The sequence below is a fragment of the Arachis ipaensis genome, chromosome B04 (genome assembly GCF_000816755.2).
Source record: "Arachis ipaensis cultivar K30076 chromosome B04, Araip1.1, whole genome shotgun sequence".
Lineage (NCBI taxonomy): Eukaryota > Viridiplantae > Streptophyta > Magnoliopsida > Fabales > Fabaceae > Arachis > Arachis ipaensis.
In genome coordinates, this window is record NC_029788.2 from 21,673,978 (window position 1) to 21,688,571 (window position 14,594).

Sequence of the window (14,594 nt, forward strand, 5' to 3'; positions counted from 1 at the left end):
GAACTCATTTTGAAACTTCCACCAACGCTTGGACTTCCAATAAGCTCCGAAATTTCCAAGTGAATTCACCAAGCCTTGATAAAGTTCTTCACAAGCTTTGAGCTCCCAAAGTTGATCCTCTTGTATGCCGGGATCCCAAATCTTGTTTCTACACCCGTCTTTAAGTGGATCATCATTGTTCCAACCGAGTGGCAAGCAATCCGAATTCTCAATGAAGTATCAAACTCTTCCCTTAGATCCAACCAATTGATCACTAGTCCAACCCTTGCATCCGGCTCTTAAAGTCTCAACCTTGATAAGTCTTGATTTGCAACTCCAACCACTAAACATCCTTCTCTTATGCTTAATTCCACAAAACCTCCTAAGTTGGCCATCCGTTTCAAGCATACCATACTCAAGTGGGACAGTAAAGCTAATAGAGATAAGTTTTACCCTCTCAAATAAAGGAGTAGATGGCAACCTAGGTAGAGAAGTCTCCAACGATCTTGACAAAGCATATTCAACTCCCGTCCAACCTTTCCAAAGGACTTCCACCTTTTGAAAAGGTTATTCACTTTCAAGCTCTTATTCACCGAATTCATCCAACTCTTCTCCGTCACTCAAATCATAAAGATGAAGTTGAGAGGAATCTACCTCAACGTCGCTTCCAATGTCATCGGAAGAAGGCTCTTATAACTTAAGGGGTTCACTTGTGGATGCAAATTCATTACTAGGATGGCTTGATTCATGATCATCATCACCAAGGGAACTTACCTCTTGATCTATTCCGTCCAATTCTTCATAGGGAGTATGCCTTGGATGTTGTGCACTAGCCTCCTCAACATCGATTTCAAGCTTCTTGGAGGAATACTCTGCAACTCTAGATTTCCATGAAGGTTCAGCATCTCCTAAGTCTTCAACCACTTCTTCCTCTTCAACAATTACGGCTTCCTCCAATTATTCCAATACAAAGCCACATTCCTCACTTTCCACCGGAGTTTCTAGTCTCTCCTTTATGCTACACTCTTCTATTGATTCTCCACATGCGGCCATGGGTGTACTTTGAGTGTTGAAGTGTAGTGAAGCTAAATTATCTACTACCTCGGTCAAGGTAGCTATGAACTCTAGTGTCGTCCTTTGCATCTCTCTTTGCCACTGAAGAAGAACACCAAGGGTATTATCTATTGGAGACTGGAGTGGATATGAGGGTTCATCGGTTGGGAGAAGGGGTTCATAATAGGAGGGTGGTTCATCATGATAAGGATGTGGTGGTTCAACACTCTCCATCTTTTCCACTTGTTGCACAACACACTCTAGTCCCTTGTTCTCTAGTTGAGATTTGTTAGCCAAGAGAGCTTCGTGTGCTTTTCGGGCTTCCTCTCGCTCCATTTGATGGATGGTTGCTTGAAGTCGATCCATTGCTTCCTTAAAATCATCCCGTGGCTCTTGTTCTGCTTGGCTAACATAATTAGGATCATATTGCTCTTGGATTGATGGATATGGACATTCCCCTATGGAGGGTTGTGATGGTAAGAAAAATTTATCTTGTGGTTGAAAGTTCACATACATTGGAGGTGGTATATATTGAGGTGGTGGTTCTTGGGAGTAATTGGGTTGAAATGTGGGTGGTGATAAGTATGGCTCATATGGCAGTTGGTATGGGGGATAAGGATTAGGATCATATGGAGGTGTTTGGCAGTAGGGGGCTTGTGAGTATGGTGGTTCAAAACTATGTTGAAGAGGGGGTTCATAGGCATATGGTGGTGGTTGTTGATTGTCACAAAGAGGTCCACCATAACCATTGTCTTGGTATGCATCATGGAATGGTTGTTGCTCGTAGTATGTTGGTGGAGGTTGTTGCCAAGAGGGTTGTTTATAAGCTTGAGGCTCCTCCCACTTTTGATTGTCCCATCCTTGATGCATGTTCTCATTGTAGCTTCCATTCTCTACAACATAATTTGAACCAAACTCATAGCCAAATGGGTGAGAATTTATAGTAGCAAGAGAAAATAAAAACAAAAACTAATAAGAAATAATGAAAATAAACTCCTAAAACTAGAAACAACTAACAAAGAAACAAAAAGCAAACATATTCACAATAACCAATAATAAGGCACACATTTACAATTTCCTGACAACGGCGCCAAAAACTTAACGGAGGAAAATTGTCAGTAAAGAATTTCACAAAAATGTCGTGTTGCAAGTATAGTTATAAACCAACAAATTATCCTCGGTCAATGTTTAAATTGTTTGTCACAAATACAAACCCAATAAAATTAACCGAAGTATTCAAATCTCGGGTCGTCTCTCATGGAATTGCAGGGAAGTGTAGTTTATTATTGGTTTTGGAAAATTATATTTTTTGGGTTTTTGAAATAAGAAACAAGAAAATATAGATTGCGATAAAAATAAACTAATAACTAAGAAAGCTCTTAGCAAAGATTGAGAGTTAGAAGTCATATTCTCATTATCATCGTTAATTGTGATGGTAAATGTGAATTGTCTTTACTTAGTTAACCTCTAACCAATGGAGAAAGGTCAAGTGCATACGGTTAGCTTGAACTTCACCAAAGCTAGTCTCTCACTATGAGTTGACTACGACTTGTGAACTCAAGCTAATTGCATGCACTTGACCTTCCTCCATTGGTTAGAGGTTAACTAAGTGAAGGCAATTCACATTTACCATCACAATTGACGATGAGAATGAGGATAGGACTTCTAATTCTCAATCCTTGCTAAGAGCTTTCTTAGTTATTAGTTTAATCTATATTTTCTTGTTCCTTATTTCAAAAACCCCAAAAATATACTTTTCCATAACCAATAATAAACTACACTTTCTTGCAATTCCTTGAGAGATGACCCGAGGTTTGAATATTTCGGTTAATTTTATTGGATTTGTATTTGTGACAAACAATTTAAACATTGACCGGAGATAATTTGTTGGTTTAAAACTATACTTGCAATGCGACATTTTTGTGAAATTCTTTACCGATAATTTTTCTCCGTCAAGCTTCTATCAAGTCTCTCCACCAAATTACTTCTCTTCCAGGTAAAAAACCATCCAATGTATCCCAAATCAAGTAATCCAAAGTCAGACACATGATTGAAAATCACCACAAGCACCATCCGTAATTCTAGAATACCCATCTTGTCGTTCATGATTATGGAAAAATGGCGTTGAAGTCACCCATTAAACACCAAGGTTGATTAATATTACTAGCCAAATTTAGAAGATTGTTCCACAAAATTCAGCACCCAATCCTTTGAGGACGCTAGTTAGAAACCAAGTGCAAAAATTTCTATCCGTAACCTTCATATGAATCATCTGTCTATTATGTTCTATAATCTCAATATCCTAGAAATTATCATTCCATAACACCCAAATACCATTGGAGTGCCCATTAGCTTCCATTATAAGCGCATATCAAACCCCATTTTGTTACGGACAGAGCTACCACACGTACTACTTATGTGAGTTTCAAAAAGAATAAGAAGATTATAATTGTATTCTCTACACAAGTCTTTAACAAGAGAGGAAAAATACCTGCTACAGCACCACGACAATTCCACTAGAAAATATTCATCATAAACAAAAGAAGATGGGGGGGAGGTCACTGCCCAATACATCACTGGGCATGAGCCACCTGAACCAAAATGGACTTGCCATAAGGGACGGGCCCCTGCTTCCTTGCTAACATTTACAAAGTCTCCCGTGTCCCATGATTATATCTGGAGGTCGACTTGGATTTTCTGCTTCCCCAATCCCTAACCCCAATTTAGAAGAAGGATTTTGGGTTTGATTAAGGAAGTCATTTCTAACAACAAATTGTTCTATCACATTCTTGATTTGCTTGGATGCTTCGAAAGCTTGTCATTCATCATTTACCGTTTGCCTCATATTTTACATAACCATAATCTCTATTTTCTTAGCATTTGAACTCTTCACTTTGGTCGCCATGGGAATAATCACTCGAGGTGCCTCACGAATATGAGGAATAGCTTTCACAACTTACTTATTGTTAAGCTTGAACCCTTTTGGATTATTAATAGGCCCAAGTTTTGAGTTAATCATTTTCTTGGAGTCTTGTAGGTTCTTGCTTACACTGGACTTGAGAATTTTTTTTTTGCATGGGTCGAAATTTGACCATAGCATTTTGGGCCTTAATGTTATTAGGCCCCTCCTCCATGTTTCCATTAGAATTAGTTCTAGTCTTTTGATTCTCTTTGACATTTGACTACCTCTTCATCCTCATGCAATGCCATAAAACGTAACCCATTTTCTATATCTTGCCTGCCTCCATTATTCTCTCCATCTAAATTATAAACTGAATTATTATCATGATTGCTTGTATATTTTTCTTGGATAGTAGATTCCTTCTTTCTTCTAATAGGTCTCTTAACCATCATCCAAGGTCCAAAATCTGGAGGGAATTGAGAATGCCGCTGAATGTGCTGAGGATCAGATTTTGATTTCTTACCGTTATTGTTACCATTTTTCGTTAGGAGTCATATTCTCGCTAGAAGTAGTCCCTTCGCCGGAATTAACCGGTGTTCTTTGTTTTCTGGTCGTCGGAGATGATAATCGGAGCCTCACTGCATTGATATGATCTATGACCATACTTCTCACAAGCAAAACATATTTGATAGAGACCCTTGTACTCGATGTTTAATTTGTATCCCAAAACTGCAATTCTAGGAACCAATTTTTTTTGTTAGATTCAGTTCAACACAAATATGTGCAAATTTTTTCTTATGTGCAAATTTTTTCTTAGAGCGAATAGATGTTATACTATCAATTTTTAACATGTGCCCAATAGTGGAACCTACCTTCCGAAAAAATTTGAGATGATAAAGTTCTATTGGGATGTTAGGGATCCAAACCTAAGCAGCAATTTTGGTAATTTGTTTTTCAGAGACGAAAAATAATGATTTTTGTTGTTGTGCGATGAGATAGTGACCAATTATTATCCACAGTCGTTCCATTGATGCGTGAAAATAATCTTCTATATCTAAAAAATGAACCAAAAAATAATCATAATCCATATCTATAATATTTATCGTATATTTTTTTAGTCCAATCTCTTTTGAGACATTGCTCCATAAAGACAAGATTCACACGCTTGCCCAAGACTCTGACCATCACCGTTGATTACCACGGTTTGCACTAATCGTTAAACTCTTCTTTTGAGAGGGGAATCGTGGAACATGGATCGAAGGGAGCATCTTTGTCATCCTCCTTGTCCATCTCTTTATATCACTTATCTTCTTTGGAACATCTTCATCAATGTCCTTTATGAAGGTGGAATCATCCTCGATACGAGGACCTATGGGTGTTACGAGGGAGTCTTTTATATGACACTTTTATCACTTTATAGTGACCTCCATGTCTTCACTAGGTTAATTGAGATCAACCTCTTCTCTTGTTTTCACTTTTTTTGTGCTTCTTAACGAGAGATCTTTCTCTCTTGGTCAAAACATAGACTTGCGAATCCCAATATTTAAACACGAGATTATGCATCAATTTAAAACAGGAAGGTCTAGGTTTTTTTCCGGAGAAATCATTGTCACCTCAACCTCAGATGCAAAAGAGATCTAACCATCTAACTTGTACACGTAAAAAGACTTGTAACTTGAAAGTCTCAACTAAAAAAAAAAATTAGCCATTAGGGAAAAACAAAGAATGCAAACCATTAGGAAAATGCCACGTATATATTTATTGAGGCACATCCATTTCTAAATTGTCTTTGAGCTCACTCTCCTAGTTTCTAATACAAACCCAAACACGTCTCTTCTCTTACTTTCTTTGTGCCCCAAACAGGCCCTTACCTTCTCGTTCCCCCCTCACTTCTCTTCTCCACTGACTCCACATCCCTCTGATTCTTCATTTCTAAGGTATGTTGGATTCTTCATTTGCCTTCCAATTTCGATGGGTCTGTGACATCTCTGTGAACACTTGGCTCTTAATATCTTTAGCTTTTGTCTTTGTTATCTTGTTTGTTAATTATTGTTCTTCTTGTTTGATCGTTTGAGTTCTTGAGCTGTTAATGGGGGACCCTTTGAGCTAAAGTTTCTGTATTTGGAAAATTGAAGGTGTACTTTTTTTTAACTAACTGAACTGAGAATTGCTTGGAGAAACAGTCATAGAGGCTCTGTACCAATTGAATAGTTGCTCTTATAATTGTGTGTATTTATTGGAGCTGATGTGGATTTAAATCTTTCATGTATGAATTAATGATTTATTTTTGGTTCCGTCACATGAAAAAGTGAGCTGTCACTAGTCACTTGTACTTGAGTAGTTTCTTGGGCTTTAATCATTTGTTAGATTATGAAGCCACATAGATCTTGGAGATTTATTTTTCGTACTTGGGTTTCTAGTTGACACGTTTTTCCTTGTTAAATGGATTGGTAGAAGAATTTTCACAAGCTAATGTTGATAATTTATAAGTGAAGTTGCTATGTGAAATTTAGTATGTATATGTGATGCATGATTTGATATTTTGATTCACTAGTAAAGGAGAAAAACAAGAATTTAGGGTTTGTGGGGGGTAACTTTCAGAGTGTTGTACCTTACTTGCATAATTTTACTCATATCAGAGGCTGCTTTTAGTTCTGTAATTGGTTTTATGGTTTTGTGCTTCTAGGGCTAGATAGTGTCCATAAATTTTCTGATCTTAAGTTTAGACGATTTTTTGTATATGTTGAATTCACTCTATTGGTTTGTGTAATAAGTATTAAGAAAGCAGTTGAGATCACAAATGGTATTTATTCAAAATTTCTTTCCTGCTAACCACTGAACTAATCAGCATTTCATAATTTATTTTCGATACTCTTGTTGATGCAGATGGCAGCCTCTTTGGCCTGTCTTGGTGGAAGTGGTTTATCTATGCAAAGCGGCAAAATAACTCTTGACTTCAACGGGAGATATCTCTTCTCATCTCGTAGACTTTCATCAGCGAATAAAGAACCAAGGGTCAAATCTGTAAATGCATCCTTGGATCAAAGGAAGCATGAAGGGAGGAGGGAGTTTCTTAAATTGTTGAATGTGGGAGTTGGGCTACCTGCATTATTGGGAAGTGGGAAAGCTTTCGCCGATGAACAAGGGGTTTCCTCCTCCAGAATGTCTTATTCTAGATTTCTTGAGTATTTAGACAAAGATAGAGTTAAAAAAGTGGATTTGTTTGAGAACGGAACAATAGCTGTTGTAGAGGCTGTTTCTCCTGAGTTGGGTAATAGGGTGCAACGAGTGCGAGTTCAACTTCCAGGACTTAGCCAAGAGCTTCTACAGAAATTCAGGGAAAAGAATATTGACTTTGCAGCTCATAATGCCCAAGAAGAGTCGGGCAATCTATTGTTTAACCTGATTGGGAATCTTGCTTTCCCTCTAATATTGATCGGAGGATTGTTCCTTCTTTCAAGAAGATCATCTGGTGGGATGGGAGGTCCTGGTGGGCCTGGATTTCCTCTTGCTTTTGGTCAATCTAAGGCTAAGTTTCAAATGGAACCTAATACCGGAGTGACATTTGATGATGTTGCTGGGGTGGATGAAGCTAAACAGGACTTTATGGAGGTAGTGGAGTTTCTGAAGAAGCCTGAGAGGTTCACTGCTGTTGGGGCTCGCATACCGAAAGGAGTTCTTCTTGTTGGTCCTCCAGGAACCGGTAAGACGCTGTTAGCCAAGGCTATTGCAGGGGAAGCAGGTGTCCCATTCTTCTCCATCTCAGGTTCTGAGTTTGTTGAGATGTTTGTTGGTGTTGGTGCTTCTCGTGTTCGTGATTTATTCAAGAAGGCCAAAGAGAATGCTCCTTGCATTGTTTTTGTTGATGAAATCGATGCTGTTGGAAGGCAAAGAGGTACTGGAATTGGAGGAGGGAATGATGAAAGAGAACAGACCCTCAACCAACTTTTGACAGAAATGGATGGGTTCGAGGGTAATACCGGTATCATTGTCATTGCAGCAACTAACAGAGCTGACATTCTTGACTCTGCTTTATTGAGACCTGGACGGTTTGATAGACAGGTAAGATTTTTAATTATGTTAGGAAATGCTTCATGCAGTTATTCAAGAATAAATTGCTGAACATGACTCTTTTGCAGGTGACAGTTGATGTTCCAGACATTCGTGGAAGGACTGAGATCCTCAAGGTTCATGGCAGCAACAAAAAGTTTGAAGGTGATGTTTCTCTCGAGGTAATTGCAATGAGAACACCTGGTTTTAGTGGAGCAGATCTTGCAAATCTAATGAATGAAGCTGCTATATTGGCCGGTAGGCGTGGGAAGACGGCAATTTCTTCGAAAGAGATTGATGATTCAATTGATAGAATTGTTGCTGGAATGGAAGGAACAGTGATGACAGATGGGAAGAGCAAAAGTCTAGTGGCATATCATGAAGTTGGGCATGCCATTTGCGGGTAAGAAAGAAACCAAACTATAATTTATGAGCATGAACGCAGAAAAAATTATTGTTAACATTTAGAAGCCTGAAACATGAATCTGTTCTACTTGCAGAACTTTGACTCCTGGTCATGACCCTGTACAAAAGGTGACGCTAGTTCCTCGTGGGCAAGCTCGGGGTCTTACTTGGTTCATCCCTAATGACGACCCAACTCTAATTTCCAAACAGCAACTCTTCGCGAGAATTGTTGGTGGACTAGGTGGTAGAGCTGCAGAGGAAGTTATTTTTGGTGAGCCTGAGGTTACAACTGGAGCAGCTGGTGATTTGCAGCAAATAACCGGTTTGGCCAAACAGGTACTTGTTTTTTAACATTATTATCTGCGTGGTGAACGTTTTAACTATTCATCATCCTATGTAATTGGTAATTTCGTCTTGATTTGTTCATATTCTTTGCTGGATTTTTTAAGGTTTATTTTATTTGTTAACTTTAATTAATACCTAAAAATGTCAAATGATATATAGCAGATCAGAAGTGCTATGTGTACACAAAAAATCAGCAACTAAATCAATCACTATGCTTTTGTGTATTAATATGTGTATTGTTTCACACATTTTCAATGTGTATTCTATACGTGTGGTTGATTTTTAGTGTACATGTAGTATGGTTGATTTCAAATTTAATTGAAAGAATGAGTTAGCTCATAATTTTCATCACCAATTTTATGTTATTTTTTTAGACCATATAATTCTGATTAGAACTTCATGATGATTGTACTGAATAAATGCAAATGATACTCCCACAGATGGTTACCACATTTGGAATGTCTGATATTGGTCCTTGGTCACTCATGGATGCCTCGGCTCAAAGCGCAGATGTCATTATGAGAATGATGGCTAGAAACTCGATGTCAGAAAAGCTCGCCGAAGACATTGACGCCGCTATCAAGAGGCTCTCAGATGAAGCATATGAAATTGCATTGGAACATATAAGGAACAACCGTGAAGCAATTGATAAGATTGTGGATGTCCTTCTGGAGAAGGAGACAATGACGGGCGATGAATTCCGAGCTCTGCTATCCGAGTTTGTCGAAATTCCGGCTGAAAATCGGGTCCCTCCTTCAACTCCCTCACCAGTCACTGTTTGAAAAATCAATGCCACATAGCTTAGCTCGCTAGATATTAAATTTTTCTCAAACTGTAAAATATAATGTAATATATATTTTTTGACTTGAATATTTTCTTTTCTTTCCATATTTTTTTCCCACTTTGTGCATCCAACAGAAACTATACCAAAAAGGAAATGTTTCATCAGTCATTTTAGTCTGTCCAAAAAGGAAATTTTTTATGCTGACTTTCTTAGTTTCTTTGGAGCTTTTCTTTCATCTATGGCTGTCCTTCGAAGGTGTTCTTTGATGTTCCATGATGACGAGAGTAGTATTTATTGTTAAGGGATATTGAAATTATTCTTATTTTATTATGTTATTGTTTTTACAAATGACAATTATTAAAAGTCCTATATTATTTGAAGATATCGTCATAAAAAAATCTTTTTAAATACTTGATAATTCTTATTATAAATTAGAACCCAAAGTATTATTTTTGTTTGAAACGTTTAAAGTAAATATCCATGTTGTTTTAATGTATTTTCGTCTAATTATGTCCCAAATATGTTATCTTTACTTTTAATTTTGTCAAAAATAATGATGAGACCTTCTCAAATTTTAAGGTTTTTTGCAATTTTGTAGAGCCGTTTTTGTTTTAAATTTATTTACAATAGTTATATTTAAAGGTTTGATGCATACAATATTTATTACATAGAGTTTAATATTGATGCACTAACAGTATAAAATATTTTACATAATCGTACAATCACATTCGTCTTTTTGGATGACTATTTACTTGGTTAATAAAAATAATAGTTATTAACCAATTTGGGTTGGTCGAGTGATCAGCTCACTCGTCCGCTTAAGCAAGTGTCGGGAGTTTGAATCCCGCCTTGTGCATGCAGCAACCCATTGGCCAGCGGCAGACCCTTAAATGGAGCTCAGATCCGCGACAGATTAGTCCTTGATCTGTCGGGTTGGGAGATACTGTGGACAAAAAAAAAAAACTGTTATTTTTTATGATATGGTGCTACATGATTAGATGCATATGTAAAACTGTTTTAGAATGTATTAAAATTAAATTCTTAGTGCATATGTATTACCTTTTACACAAATATCTAGTTCTATGCTTCAAATACTTAGTCTTGGATGTGAGGTGATATATTTAGATGTTTGATCTTTAGATGAGTTAATCCTAAACAATTTTAGTACCAACAATGTTTCATGAATGAAAGGACCAGAACCACAGCAATAATAGGAGATATAGAAGGTATAGGGGAAGATGATAAAATAGCTAAGTCACTTTGCTAGTCATCAAGTGACTCATTCATTGGATTATAGATTTATAGGTAGGCAAGGCTTTTGAGGATTTTGGCAAAGAGCACAAATATAGGCTAAGGTAGGTCATATGCAAGAATTAATTGGGTTAAAGTGTACTTTTGAATATAATCCCAAATCAAATTCTTGGCACTCAATTCTTTTTCCCAACAAATGCAATTCCCAATCCTAATTTTATATGCATTTTATAATAGAGCATGTTTCACAACCTAAGTAGTTGCCATTATTCTCAATCCACCACGGCGCCACCACCACCCACCCACATTCTAGATTTCTAGTTGCAAAAATAGAATGAGATAATAATATAATATGATGGTTATGTGCCTATGCCATTCATTAGGGTTTTATTGTATTTTGTGAATAACTTTATGGGGTTATCTCCATAACATACCGATATCATTTGATATTAACTAACTATACATATTTAGCAATATGAAAGGTGAGTGCTATAATGCCTTTAATATTGTGCCTAAATTACTAAATAAGGTAAATAGATAATATTTAATAAATTTTAAATAATTAATTTTTTATTTTAAATATTTTATTTTTTATTTTAAAAAGTAAATTAAATAATTTAGGCATCACAACAAATGTGTCATAGAATTCATCATATTAAAAATAGAAAAAGTATAAGTAAACAATGTAAATATTGAACCATGTGAATAACAGTTTAAAAAAAGTTAAATTAATTATTAAAATCAGATTCTCAATTTATTAGAATAATCAATTTTTAAATTTAAATTATTAGAATTAGACAACGTAACATCCTCTTAATATACCGTCACATCACGTTCTCATTTCATCTCAACCCTCCTCTCCCTCCTCTACTCACACCGTCGTTCATCCCGACGGTCCTCCCCTCCGCCGCTTAGCTTGACATGCCTCCACCTTCGCCGGTCAGCCCGATGCGTCTTTCTCTCCGGCACTCAGCCCAATGCGTCTCCCAACCACCCGCCCATCCACTGTTGTCACTATTTTCGCGCCACTCTTCCCTAGCGGTATTGCTGCGGTGTTGTGCCACCCTCTCGTGGAGTTGTTGCTGCGTCGTGCTGTTTTGTCGTTTCGAGACGCCGTAATTCCTGGTAAAAACTCCTGGAGAGTGAACCATTGATAGAGTCATCAATCCGTTCATCCCGTCGTCCAGGTTGCCACTGTCGGCTGCTGCCGCAAGAGTGATGCCATCGCACGCGTTCCCCATATGCCACTGCGGCTATCTTGCGTTCCACGGGCGCCGTTGCTGTTGTCTCGCGATTCTTGGGCGGCGCTGCTGCTGTCTCGTCGCCATCCTCCCTCCGTCGCTGTAGTTTTTCTCTTCCTCTTCTTCTTCCTCTTTTTCGGATGTGATTTGTATTAAGAACAAACATCTCATTTGTATGAAAAATAAACATCCTGTTTGCAGGAAAAATAAACATCTAAATTGGATTTAAATAGATACAATGAAATTTGTTGGATGTTTATTTTACTAGATATGTTGATAGTTATTTTTATTCTAAGATAAATGTTTATTTAATTTGGATTGGATTTAAGTAGATATAATAAAATTTGTTAGATGTTCATTTTATTAGGCATGTGAATGATTATTTTCATTTTAAACCGACATTTTTGATGGAGAAAAAGCTCAACGACGCTGAAGCTGACTGATAAAGAAGGGACCGACGGTGTAATGAGAATTTAGAGAAAGAATAAGCGATGGTAAAAGAGTTAGAAAGTAGATAATTAAAATATAAAAGATAAAAATAAAATTTTTGAGAGTATAATTTATGATAAATTTTCTTTTTTTTTTTACTTTTTTATGAGTTAAAAGTGTGATAAATTATTTATGTTGTGCACAATTTTCATTATCTACCAAACAAAACCGAAATTAATACCGTTTAAATTTGAGACCTCATGCTTTTTGTGTGCGCATATAGCTAAAAAGTGAACATACACATATATATTGGTGAAACTAGAAAGGAAGTATGAAAGAGACTTTTGTATTATGAAATGGGATTGCCTCTAAATATAGGAGCAGTCCAGGACCATATAGGCCATAGCTATGAATTGAATTCTTCTCCATAAATTAGATACCATATTTGAACACCGTGTATGTAGAAAATAAAAAATTATACTCTAATCACATGCATACGAATCAGATAATAATAAGAATGAGCCGTCATATTATTCTATTCAAACTTTGGTACAAGTCCTCCAAATTATTGATGATTTTTTTTTTTTTTTATCTAATAAAGTTCATCATTCTTTTATTAGTGATGTTGCTGCGTTTTGTTTTTGTTTCTTTTTTTTTTCCTCTCTTTTATGTTATTACAGTCATTTATTTTTTTATATTTTTTTATTTTTTATTTTATTCCTCTCAAAAGAGTAAATCAAGAAGAATTTTGAGAAAATGCAATAAGAAGGAGAAGATGAAAAAAAGATGAAAAAGAAGAAGACAAAACCAACGATGAGGAGGAAGAGGAAGAAGAATTTTGAATTGTGTAGGACAACGAGACCAATAGCACCGAAATTACATAGTGATTGTGACATAATTAACTCAGAAATACACCGAAATTACAGGAGTTTATGAGTTAATAGAATGCACAATTTTCGGTTTATTTGTTATTACATAATAGTGTTGTTATAATAATATTTCGGTTCATTTGCAGTCTAAGTATATTGTTGATGAACAATTTGTCCCAAATGTTAGGATGATTTTTAAAACAAATTGAATGGAATGGAATCTAATACAATTGAATAAAGTGATAATGAATAATTTCATTCTTCTTTGCTAAAAAAGTTGGTCAATACTTATTAAAAGTATAAACCGAACCTCAATTAACACACAAATAAACTAAAATTAGTTTAAATTTGAACAAACAATAAAAAAAACTCAATCATCAACAAAAATATATTGAATTCATTTTTGGATCTAAATGAACCTCAATTAGACTAAGAAATGAACCAAATTTACTTTAGGAATAAAAAATTTGGTCAATACTTATCAGCAGTATCAAGTGAACCTCAATTAACACACAAATGAATCAAAATTAGTTCAGATTTAAACAAGTAGTCAAAAAGACATTATCAACAAAAACACATTGAATTCATTTTTGGATCCAAATGAACCTCAATTAAACTAAGAAATGAACTAAAATTACTTAAGGAATAAAAAATTTGATCAATACTTATCAGCAGTATCAAGTGAATCTCAATTAATTTACAAATGAACCGAAATTAGTTCAAATTTGAACAAGCTGTCAAAAAGACTTAATCTTCAACAAAAATACATCGAATTCATTTCTGGATCCAAATGAACTTCAAATAAACTAAGAAATGAACCGAAATTATTTAATGATGACACCAGTAAAAATAAAAAATAATAAAGATATTAGTAAAATGTTGGTGTTGTTGGTGATGACGATAACGAAAGAGAAAGATAACGAAAAAAAAAAAAGAAGAAGAAGAAACGATAACACTAAAATATACGCGCGTGAATTTAAAATATTTAGTTAGATTTGATTATGAATATAACTTGAATATAGGGTTTTATATTTATTGTATTTTTGTATCATTTACATCATAATTAAAAACTTTATGTTTACAAGAAAAATTGTCTTGTTTTAATAAAGTATATTTAATTTTACGTTCTAAGTGAAGTTATTTAATGGTTCAAATTTAACCTTCTTTTAAATGTGAAACATTATACCTTTAATTTACTTTTATTTAAACGTACGTCAGCGAATCTTACATTTTAATCTAGTAAATTAGAACAAATAAGAAAAGGAAATAGGGTGCTAGAGAACATA

General features: G+C 35.5%; 1 protein-coding gene across 1 annotated transcript; it reads left to right on the plus strand.

Annotated features, from left to right (window-relative positions):
* On the plus strand, nt 4,985-9,753 carry LOC107639121 (ATP-dependent zinc metalloprotease FTSH 2, chloroplastic). The gene is made up of 5 exons (XM_016342544.2): nt 4,985-5,871; nt 6,821-7,996; nt 8,074-8,387; nt 8,485-8,725; nt 9,175-9,753. Exons 2-5 carry the CDS (start codon nt 6,821-6,823, stop codon nt 9,514-9,516), a joined length of 2,073 nt encoding a protein of 690 aa, XP_016198030.1. The 5' UTR covers nt 4,985-5,871; the 3' UTR covers nt 9,517-9,753.